The sequence below is a fragment of the Labrus mixtus genome, chromosome 2 (genome assembly GCF_963584025.1).
Source record: "Labrus mixtus chromosome 2, fLabMix1.1, whole genome shotgun sequence".
NCBI classification, from domain to species: domain Eukaryota; kingdom Metazoa; phylum Chordata; class Actinopteri; order Labriformes; family Labridae; genus Labrus; species Labrus mixtus.
This window is the reverse complement of record NC_083613.1, coordinates 20,497,450-20,509,717: the sequence shown is the minus strand read 5'-3', so window position 1 is coordinate 20,509,717 and position 12,268 is coordinate 20,497,450. Positions and strand designations below refer to the sequence as shown.

The 12,268-nt window shown below is 38.0% G+C and overlaps 1 protein-coding gene across 1 annotated transcript; it reads right to left on the bottom strand.

Annotated features, from left to right (window-relative positions):
* Positions 1–612: 612 nt before the first annotated feature.
* Positions 613–12,229, bottom strand: LOC132988185 (monocyte to macrophage differentiation factor 2-like). Its single transcript, XM_061055406.1, has 7 exons — positions 11,799–12,229; positions 7,829–7,910; positions 7,355–7,515; positions 6,549–6,623; positions 6,351–6,452; positions 5,376–5,445; positions 613–5,272 (listed from the first exon to the last, which is right to left on the bottom strand). The coding sequence occupies exons 1-7, from the start codon at positions 11,810–11,812 to the stop codon at positions 5,069–5,071; spliced, it is 708 nt and encodes a 235-aa protein (XP_060911389.1). The 5' UTR covers positions 11,813–12,229; the 3' UTR covers positions 613–5,068.
* Positions 12,230–12,268: the final 39 nt, after the last annotated feature.

Below are 12,268 nucleotides of genomic sequence, written 5' to 3'. Positions count from 1 at the left end.
TAAGAGTTCTACTTTCATCATTTTGCGGAGGCTGGTCTCGAACTGGTTAATTTACGAGATTATTCTCGTAGATTTACGAGTTTACTCTCGTAAATTTACGACTTTAATCTCGAAATTAAAAAAATAAATGTTTTTAACGTGGCCCTGATCCTCCGTCGTAAATAGTTAAACCAGGTCAAACCACAAAAAAAATATTCCTGCTTATTTTCGTAAACAGTAATAGTAGCCTAACTATGGAAATGTATCTATCATTCTGTATTGTTCATGTACACTTTATTATTCTTCACATTAATGTTTACAAAAGAAAGATCAGTGAAGTGTAGCCTATTACAAATTTCTTTCCAAGCAGTATTGTATTTGTAGGCTATTTCAAAATTCAAAACATGTGATGATGAGTACAGTCATGATTATCTTTGAATAAAACCCCTCTGCCTGATCTCACTTTGGTATCCTTGACAGGTATCTGTGGTTAGAAAAAAGGGTGATGGAGGATAAAAAAAAGTGTTGGTTACAGCTTTAAAAAAATACCTCTTTAGTAAGTCAAAACTGCTGCAGTTTAATCTTGTTTTCCAACTAGAGTGAAGTAAAACAATATAAAATGTTGAGTCCAGGTAATACTGCATGATTTTGTTTTTATTACAAGAGAAATAGAAAAGATAAAAGCATTGTTGGCATCATATAGGCTTGTCACAGCACAAAGCACCACAGACACAGAAGAAAAAAAACCCAATTGGAAAGTAAGAGAGAAAGAACAAGATATAATATAATCATTCTTGTACGATCAGAAGAAGAAAAAAACACAGCAGCACTGAGAACAGAGTCAGCAGCTCCACAATCACAGAGCATTTGAACAATGTACAGAGGGACCATGAAGGCGTCATGGAGAGTTTTGAAATCTCTATACAAAGTCAGGTGGGCACTGTATCTGAACGACACAGAGAAAACAACTAAGACAAGACAGACACACATAAAGTAATCAAATACTTCTTAATCAAATATTTCGTCTCACCCACGTCTGTGGAGCATGAATACTGGCAATGATAGGCTATAATCCCCCCCAGAGCACTGCAAAACAAGAAACGCTCAAGCATTTTGTGTTTCTCATAGGCTCAAGTAAACACATAAGCGTACACATATTTCAAAGAGTACTCTTAAATTAGAGAATATATCTGAAGATTTTAAATTCAGATTGACAAATTGAAAGTGAGAAATACCATCACCAGGTAGTTATATTTGTTTGCCATTAACTTTCCACTCTATTGACAAAATAACAAAACATTTAAGAGTGATAAAGATAAAATAACAACATAATATTGTATTTATATTAATATAACTGTATTTGTAATTTCTCCAAGCTATTTTCCACCGTGGTGTGTTTGTTGGTTGTATGTCACATAAAGTAATAAAAATAAGTGGTTGAAATGGTTTTTGTTTTTACGTCAGTCTGATTTTCTTCTTGGACCCTACAATATGACGATGATGCATTCATAAGCTGGTTGGTAAGTTTGTACTGAAATGAAAGTATCATTTAGTGTCCAAGACCTGTTCAGGAGCAAGTTAGGCAACGAGGGGAACAGTTTCTGCAAACCTGCTCCTTTCCTGAAAAATGGCAGAATTGTTCTATAATGCTATTTTTTCAATATATATCACTTCTTATCTCTGACAGAAAGACTGTCATGTCTTTCCTATGTCTTTGCTTATTTGTATTTAAGTCTGTCTGCCTGATTGCTAAAAAAACAGTAAAGTTTGGTCATAGGCAAAGTAACAAAGAAATATTTTCCTTTACTTGGATTTAGAAATGTCTGGACATTCAGCTTGCAAGTGTTAACCACAGTATGTTAAAGAGATTCTACAATAAATTTATTTTTATAGTTATTCAATTATTTATAAACACCACTTGTGCTATAATACCTATAGTGGTTTAATATTCATTTCTGTCTAGCTTAAAGATTTCTCCTAATTTTTAAGATTATTACCCATAATTACAGCTTGAAGACAACTTTTGTGACTTACTTGGTGATAAAAGTAAGCAAGTAGAGCTGTAAGGAGTACTGCCAGCATTAAAGAAAACAGCTATTTGAACATTTTACTTCTGCAGACAGCACTCAAACATCGGAGCAGCTTTAGTGGTTGAACGTTGCTTTCACAGGCTTTGAAGCCCAAATGATCTAAATCCTGAGACAGAGAAGGCTGTACAACAGGAGCAGAGGTTTTTTTTTACACCTGTGATTACACTGAGAAGGTACAACCTTTTGGTCCTTTAGCCATATTATTCACTATAAAAGCTTATCCAGTATATAATATCCTGTGCCATCACAAACAGCTCAACACTAAGAGTACATAATATATTTCAGATGTACTTTTGATGTGTTCAAGGTACATGCGTAAGGTGTAAACATAGACTCAGCCGATAAGAGGCTTTGGATTCATGGGAGTCATATAGCACAGCATACATACAAACACCCACACAAGCATACATGCACACACACACACCTGAGATGCCTAAATATTGGGCCGGATTGTTCAACAATATTATAGCTTCAGTTTCCTTTCAAGTGTGGGATGTTTATGGTAGTAGTGTGCTATCAGTAACGGCAGTAAGTCTGGCAGTGCTGGATCAGACAGTGGTTCTCCCCTCTGTCGCTTTATCTCAGTCAAATGGGTCCCATTCAACGTATTAGCCTACATGGCGGTCATTTACTCTGATGTCACGCTCACCGTGGGAAGTTTGAATGTGGTTTTAATGTTGTGCCTCTGGGAAAAGAGGTTGCAAATCATATAAATGTAGGAAATCTGACAAAAACACCATCATTTCAAGGCTGCTGAATTTTCAACACTGGGTGGACGGTATAAATCATAAGGGAGATCTGGACATATTTCAAGAACAAACAATATAATTATTACTTTTGGCTTCAGAAAGACAACAGTTAACGTCAGCGTTCCACCTCCGCATAGCTAATGATACTGTTTCCTAGCCTCCCGCCGTTAGCGTGATGTCAGAGGAAAATGACTGCCTTGTAAAATGGTTAATTCATTTGGTTGAACAATGTGAAGATAACCAGCTGACACTATAAGTACACTGAAAAAAAATATAGATGAGTTATCATATACTCACTGATAAATATATACTGTATACATCGTACTGATAACGGCTTCACTCACTAAACCTATAATCAACAACAGTAGACTATTAGAATTCACTCATTATGCTTGATAACCTACAGTGTTGAGCCTGCTAAATGTGGAAGCACACAAGTCTCCCTGACTAAAACCAATAATATCTGCATGTTTAACATAAAAATGATCTTTCTACAGTCATGCTTGATTTTGTAAATCACAGTAAATTACTGACTGAAGCAACTGCTGTTGAACCCTAGTGTCCTAGAGTGTATAAAGCACAACTAATAACAATAATAGTTATAACACTATAGCGCTCTGAATTGGAAGAGTAAGTTACTGATGTTTCAACCTTCTAAATGTAGTCAAACAAAAACAAGATTTCTCTACTGATGATGATAATTATATTAGAAATGTCCTTAAAGTAAAAAGTGATGGTAAAGTCAGCTGTTTGTTAACATTGTCATCTTCTCTTCAAAAGATAATGCCTTCAAGTCAACTTTCTGACGCTGAATCTGGATGTGCGACACATTAATAGAAATCTCCTAGACTACTCATTCAACCCGTGATCATTTGAATGAAACCTTAATTCTTTTAAAAGCACGTACAATTGAACTGAACTGCACTAGTGATAAAAAAAATTGTCCCTACTTGCTAGCTTCCAAAGTCCAAAATTTCAGGCATCGAGGTCATCTTGATATAAAGTTTCCTTCAATGGCAGACAGTGTTTTGACACATTTTGCTAAATCAACATGAGTAATATCCCCATATTTTACAATCCATGCAAATAACTGCTTAATGGTGCTTTCAGGTAAGCTCATCAACTCACAAGTCAAAAAATATCATGTAAACACAATATATTCACCAGGTAAGTGAGGCTAGGGTTACGTACATCTCATCAACAATTGGATGAATTGTCTGTAAAGTCAGTGAAGATTTTGATCATATTCAGAGGATGAATACTTTGATTATTCCCTGGAACCATAGTTTACTCATCAGGAAATATCTACTGGATGGATTTGTACAAATTACACATTCATAGTTCCAAGATGATGTATCTTCCAAACTTGTGTGTTCATCAAGACACTATTGCTACCTAGAGTTTCTCAAATATGTTTTCAAACTTTATGTTTCAACAGGATAGATGAACGTAAAACCAGGCACAGATCATCTCTCTGGATGAATTGAAAAACTAAAGATGTTCTCATTACTTCAGCTTTGTCCTCTGCCCTGATTATAAAACATTTCAAATGCCAGCATTTAATTATTGTCATTGAAGGTATTTTTAGAATGCTCACAACAGAAATTAGGTTGAAGCCACTGGCTGTATATAAGAAGTAGACTTAGCCTCTGCTGTCAGAAGTAAAGACATTGTGGAATTGCCTCATACCTCCATTCTTAACTATTCTTACCATACAAGTAGGGGACAACACATTCTGGTTGAGAAATAAAATAAAATTGTATGCAAGCAGATGGGAGATGGGAGCAGATTGCCTAGTGGTTAGGCCTTACCCCCATGTACACAGGCAATAGTCCTGAAAGCGGGCGGCCCAGGTTCAAGTCCAACCTGCGGCTCCTTTCCCGCATGTCATTCCCCTATGTTCTGGGGAGCATTTCCTACTCTATCTACTGACGGCTGATATCAAGACGGCTATGTGTACTTACTTTATACACTCTGTGCTGTAGACTCAGCATCTTGACACAACTGAGCAGATTCAGTGAAATTTCCTGGTGATGGACATGGATTTTTCTGACTTTAAGAGTTGAGAAGAAGCACCTTAATGCACCTTTAGTTTTTTTCATTGTGAGGCTGAATTTTCTTATTTCAGTAGGTGGTAACAATATACCTTCCAAAAAAAGAACAGCCCCTGAATCAGGAAATAGCTCACATCAACATCACCTTGAATTTTCTTAAATACAGGAGCTACTTCCTTTGAGGTGAGCGCGGATGTCATCTGGAGGTCTGGACCTGATTGGGTGGCAGGACATAGAGATACTTCCAGATGGCATAGTAGTGTATGGCGGCTCCCATGGCAACAAACAGGTGCCAGATGGCATGGGCGAATGGGACGATGCCATCACTTTTAAAAAAGACCATCCCCATACAGTAGCAGGCTCCACCCAACAGCAGCTCACACAATCCCGCCTGCTCGGGCTGAGAAGAGGCAGACATTTGATTATGTTTCAAAGATATTACATGCAGGAAATGATGAAATAAAATTCAAATACAACAAGTGAGACTGAGTGAGCGAGCTCACCATGGAGAGGATGACCAAGGCAGGAAAAACTCCCATCACTGTGTAGCAGATCAACTCCATGATCTTATACCTGAAACAGAGAGGAGAAGGGGGGTTCTTGCCAATGTTCTCTTTATGTTGTTAAAAGTGGTTAAAGCTAAGACATTCAACTTTTGTAGAAATACTTTTACCACTGGTCTCTTCACTAATGCTGACCTTAAGAAACTGGATTGGGAATCAGCCAAACCCTACTGATTATTTAAAGATCATATTCCCTTGGGGTATTTGGTTGTGTATACACCTCATAACAAATGTTATCTCTGTTACAGTGGCAAGAAAAACTTCCTTTTAACAGGCTGAAATGTTGAGCAAAACCAGACTCATGGTAACACTTGGTCTTCCTCTGCTTTGCTAAATTCAATTGTGCAATGCTAATATGATACTCTGCCACTTCCACTTTATGCTTCACAATAAATGCATTTTAATGTGAAGGCAATGGTTGGTTCTACTTAGAAACTGGAAAATGATGTCAGCAATAATATAAATATCTATATCTATATAGATATTTATATTATAGATATATATCTATATCTATAATATAAATAAAATCCATTTATTACATGTTAAACAATGCTTGTTAATGTAGAGGATACAAGAAAAGATAACGTTACCAACAATTCAGAAGACAGATTGTGAGTTAAGCTGAAATGTAAAAAAAAGATGTTCCTTAGGTAGCCTATAAGTTGTTGTTTTCTTTAGCTTAATTTTTTAATTTTTTTTTTAGGGGGGGGGGGGGGGGGTGGCAGGGGGTTAGATTGGTGCATCCCTATGCTGAAATTAAATCATGAGGAAGATGGAATACTTTTTTAAGCAAAAAAAAAAAAAAACTTGTAGGTGGACTTTTCAGTTCAGAATATTTTCTAACATCAGAGGAAAGTTTAAGTTGATATATATATCGACAAACAGCTCAACACTGCAGTAAATGGATGAACTGACCTCTCATGGAAGAAGAAGACGTATGTGGTCCCAAAAGAGGCCATGACCCACACCAACCAACGCATGTGACTTGCCCAGGGACCCAGCTCTCTCAGGTTCAGCCTAATGAAGCACAAACAGAAACAAAAAACTGCAAATATTGTCTACAAGCACACATTCACGTATATATACAAACACATAGCTGGGTTGTACGTTTACCAGGGGGCATAGGAGGCAGCGATGAAGAAATAGATCACCATCCTGTCACACATGTGGAAACAGTGCTCCACAGACCTGAAGAGAGAGCGACAAATGGCTTCATGACATTTTTTTACATGCAGCATCAGAATTTGCTTTATTGGCAAAGTATGTGTTCACAAACAAGGAATTTGATATCAGTTTTACTTTGCTCTAATTCTTCAAACACAGAAATAGATGTCGACAAATTTAAAAAGGACAACTATCTTGGCACAGGGAGCACAAACAATTACACCACTACACACAGATCTATGAAGGTAACTTTAAATCAGGAATAGTGATAAAATAAAAAACAATCAATCCTGTACACAGTGAGACATGAGTGGAAATCTCTAAAAATAAACAAATGTGTAGTGCAAAGGATGCTGAAAGTAATATGTTTAAATTAGTTATATTGTAACGGGATGCTTTGTATAGATGAGGCAGATGAAAGTTTTTAGAGTACACACAGTGTGCATAGATTCACATTAAAACAGTGATGATAGTTCCATGGTTAAGAACCTAGTGTGTCCAAACAATGCAACTTAATAATACAATATATAGGCACATTGGATGTCATCATTTTTTTGTACATGTACATGGCATGTTCTTACAGTCATGGAAATTTAGATTATTAAATGAGATATTGAGTCTAGGGAAATATGTTTGTTCCAGTGTGAGTCTGCAGTTCTGTTTTACACTTACACCATGTTCATCATCAGCAATCTTATAAAACAGTCCGGATATTGGCTTAAAATTGAAATGTGTGTCTGTGTGTGTCTGTGTACCGTAGATGGCTCTTCTTCCAGGCCACGGTGTGGAACAGGGTGGAGATGATGAAGAGCGAGCTGAGCCCCGCCCCATACACCCAGGCTGACAACTGCTCCCATTGGTCCTCCGACTGGAAGTGCAACACTGAGCTGCCCAGCAGGCTGGGGATTATCCATAACTAAATGAATCCATGACATTAATGAAACATGAGACAGAGATGAGAGAAAAAAATGGACAGACTTGCAGGATAAAGTGAAACATGATGCATGATGTGCGTAGGTGTAGATTTAAAAACACTTATGTGGAGGTGTAGCTCTTTATCTCTTATGTAATGCTGTTGGATTTATTTTCCTGTTTTTCACTGAGTGTCATTTGGTCTGTGTGAGGAAAATTATCACTTTCTGTGTGGTGTGTGTGTGTGTGTGTGTGTGTGTGTGTGTGTGTGTGTGTGTGGTTATGTTTGTGTGTGCGTGTGTGTTTGTGTTATTCACCGCATGCGTGGCACAGTTGGCAGCATGCTCATATTCTGTGGGCTGGTATCTCTTGTTAGGAGGAACACGGTTGTTCATATACCTGAAAAAAAACAACAAATTAAGATATTTAGGTTTAAAAATCTTAATGGATGTTTAAAATCTGAGCTATGCCACATTAGTTTTGTCTACATGTAAAGTTCACATCCTGTACATGCTGAGATATCTTAAAATGATAAAAATAGAACAAAGAATATTACAATGCTGTAGATTTCTGTCCTTAAAAGCAACATATTTTGGAATCGTTAGGGTTTAATTTGAGTGTTTTTAAGTTTTTTGTTCAATGACTTTTTGTCTTGATAATGCCCTCAAATCTAAAATCTTCAATATGTGTATCTCAGTGATGCTCATAATATTCAACCCCATCCTGTCCTCTTGCTTAGCAACGCTAGATCATGCTTCAACTTGTTGCCATGACTGCTGTTGCCTGGCAACAGAGGGGTAACCACGGACTGACTGAAGCAGGAGGTTTCTCCCGATGATCTCGTTAATAAGCAATTCACATGTGCAGGTATTCCTGCACAAGCACACACACGCACACATATCAACCCAAATCTGTTCCTTTGAACACCAAACCCAAACAAATACACAGAACAGCTCAGGAGGTATAGCACTCCATCAGTGATGTCACTGTTGTCATGGAAACCTCCGAGCAGGGGGATTGTCATTTTTTTCTTCTCAACACCAGAAAACTCCTCTTTCTTTCATCTCTATTTCCCTGTCTCTTCCATCTCCCTTCACAAGAAACTCAGGCACTTCTCCTCTCTGCTGCTCGATGATTAAATTAACATGCAGGAAAGCAAATGGACAAAGACATCCAGGCAGACACACATGGACACACATACTCACAGATACATACATGCTCTTAGGAACCACTTCCCCTGCTGATTTTTATGCTGCATCTTGAGCAGATTTCATAAGAGACCTAGATTTAGAGATATCTCTGACTTCCTCTCACACATACACACACACACTGTACAAACAGATACACATAGACACACACACACACACACTGACACACACTGACGCCCGCGCGCCCGCGCGCGCGCACACACACACACACACACACACACACACACACACACACACACACACACACACACACACACACACACACACACACACACACACACATATTGTTCCAAGAATAGTGGGACACAATCAAAGGGAACACTATTTCAAAGAAAAATTCCAATATGGATTTTTAGGACAATCAAATAATTCTGTCAAGTCTTCACAGCTAACAGCTAAAGGAAGAAACACATTTATATCAGGATCCATAAAGCTTTGCATTTATGTGCCATCTCCGTACAAAAAGATATGACTTTGTCTACAAAATATAGAATATTTAGTTTAAGTGGAGTGATGCTATTCGTAAATGTGTGCTTCTTATTGTGTTGTTGTGCAACAGAGTGAAACAGGAGAACGCAATGTTTCCCTCCTACACATCAGCAGATTCCAGTCTTTTTTAATCATTTATATCACACTGCTGATCCAAGAGGAAAAACTAAAGTATTGATAGAGTCAAAGATTCGAGTATCTAACAAATGTCTTTTTTTCTTTCACTTTAATTGTGCTCCTGCTGTTTTTAGAGTGACAACCTTCAGAGTTATTAATACAAAGTGACCCGGCTCAGAAACACACTGTACTGTCCCAAATAAAGAGACTTCTTCTCCTTGTATCCAGCTCTGTCCTACACTGTCTGTCTGCCTGACTCTCTCTTTGATGTGTGTGTGTGTGTGTGTGTGTGTGTGTGTGTGTGTGTGTGTGTGTGTGTGTGTGTGTGTGTGTGTCTGTGTGTGTGTGTGTGTGTGTGTGTGTGTGTGTGTGTGGGTTTGTGTACATGTGTGTGTGTGTATCAGTGCCAGACCCAGCAGGCTTGGCCGGGTCATTAATGACTTTATCAAGCTGGCTGATAATTAACAGGCCAGAGGCCAGGCAGGCAGAGACACACACTAAGTGGACAGAGAGAAGCAGAGTTGCGGAAACATCATGATAACTTGTCTTGTACGACAGCAGGACAGACAGAAGGAACGTCTGGGCTTCACTTGTCTAAATAAACCACAAACACCACGACCTAACTGTACTTAATTATGAAGATTTCATTCATATCAAAGCCTTCTTCATTGACACGGAAGTCCTGATCTTTGAGCAAGTGTATCAAGAGTTTTCGATACTAATTAGAGCAATTAGCTTAATAACTGATTAGCCAGTTAACAGAAAATGTATCGGCAACTCATTGAGAGGAGCAACGATGTAAAGTATTCTCAGACTCAAGCATCTAAAATTTGAGGTTTTGTTGGTTTTTCCTTTGTTAAATGTCATATATTTGAGGTGAAGACAGCCTGCCTGACAAAACCAGAAATATAATTATTTCCTCTTGGGTTCTTCGACACTGAAAGGAAAAAAATGTATTATCTGATGTTTTGAGGACTAAGAAATACATTGACATATGGGATAAATATTCATTTCTGGAAGATTTCTGTTGCATTTGACTGTGTTTCATGTTTGATTGTGAAATGACAGAGCAGTCAAAGGGGAGTTTAAGATTTAGGACATTTTCTTGATTATCTTTTCAATTAAATTGTTTTGTTCACAAACTGTGTGTAAAAGCATCCCATTAAATACCGAATGTTGTAGTTTTTTGATTGAAAACTTTCTAACATTGGAAACATATGTTAACAAATATTAAAAGCTTTAATCAGATTTTTTTTTTTTTTTTTTAAACATTTTTCTTGCAGAAAAACACTTACGATCAATTGTTCATTAAACTCGTTGCAGATACCTTTTCTTTTGATCGCCTGATAAATGAATTGCTTCAACTCTGATGTTTGAAATGTAGTTAAGGAAAATGAAACAGCTGGCCAAGCATCACTTCAATAGAATTTTCATAATTTTAGGGGGAAAAAAAAACATAATCCCCCAACTACTTGGAAGATCTAGTAAAAACAATTTAAATATGAACAGTAGTGTTACACCAAAACACAACTCAAATCATATAGGCCTACAATTGAACTTCAGTTTGCCTGCAGAAATAGTTTACAGTACAACAACACAAATGAGAAACACATTTGATTTCCCTATCTAATTTTACGAATAACTATGATTACGTGTCTTTGAAAAGGCCTTATCAGAATAGTCTGCTCTACAGAGGGAAGACACAAAATCAATTATTAAATGTTTCATTCATAATACCATCATATAGGCCTGTGCATGTTGCACCATGTCAGATAGGCCTATGTTTATTTGCCTTTCATATCTTATGTATCAATAAATTAACTGTCTTTCAGCTTTGGATTGTTCATTAAAAAAACAAAACAACACTAATATGTCAGCCTGAGCGCTGTTGGAACTTGTGTGGTACATAGTGTACTGTTTTCATAGATCCTAAAGACAAAAAAAAATAATTATCGAGGTAGCGCACAGCAAGAATTTCAATTTATGACAGTAACCATGAAATGCTCTGTTTAGCTTCTTCAACTCATCCAAAGCCTGTTTAACGACAACCCATTGGCTAGTCCTGAATGACTTTCTTTAATAAAGGTAAACACACAAGTCTAAGACAGAGGATATGTTTGTTTGGCTTGACAGTGGAGATAGCAAGATAATGATGATGAGGGGGAGTAGGAGGAGAAGGAGGGAAGTGGCAGGTGTGTGTGTGTGTGTGTGTGTGTGTGTGTGTGTGTGTGTGTGTTTTTAATAGCCTAATGCTTGTCAGGGATGCACGATTTCTACATCACCATATAAGATAATATTATGCAAATATTGACTTTTGTAATGCAGATGTTGACTTTTTTTTTGAACAGGTCGTTTTCAAAACCTTCCACCATCACTCTCATCCTCATCATCAAAACCACTAACACGCGAGTATTTTCGTTTTTTAGGCTGTTTATGAATTAAAAGAAACTGACAATGAAATGATGTCACCTACCTTACAAGATTCATTTACAGTGGAAATCAGCAACAGTTGACAGCAGACGGACAGTGTATGGCCAAAGCCTGAATCCGTGTAGACTGACCGATATTTAATCACTTCAGCTCGGATTGTGACGGTCGCCCCTAATGTAACGTGATGCACATTGTATTTTCACCGGGAGGACGTCGTCGTTGTTGTCTTATCTTCATCTCAAGCAGCACCGGGAGACGGATTCATCCCGACCCAGCTGCCTCCAGAGGCTCCAGTCCGGAAGTGTGGGCGTCGGGGACGGTGTCTCTGAAGGGAGACAGCCGGTTTACCGTACACGGTGGTGGTCTCTCTCTCTCTCTCTCGCTCTCGCTCTCTCTCTCTCTCTCTCTCTATACCCCTCTCTCTCTCTCTCTCTCTCTTTCTGTGCTGGAGCTGGAGCCACCGGTTCACCTCAACAGCACTCGGTGAAGAGGGCTGTTTTTCATCACTGAAGG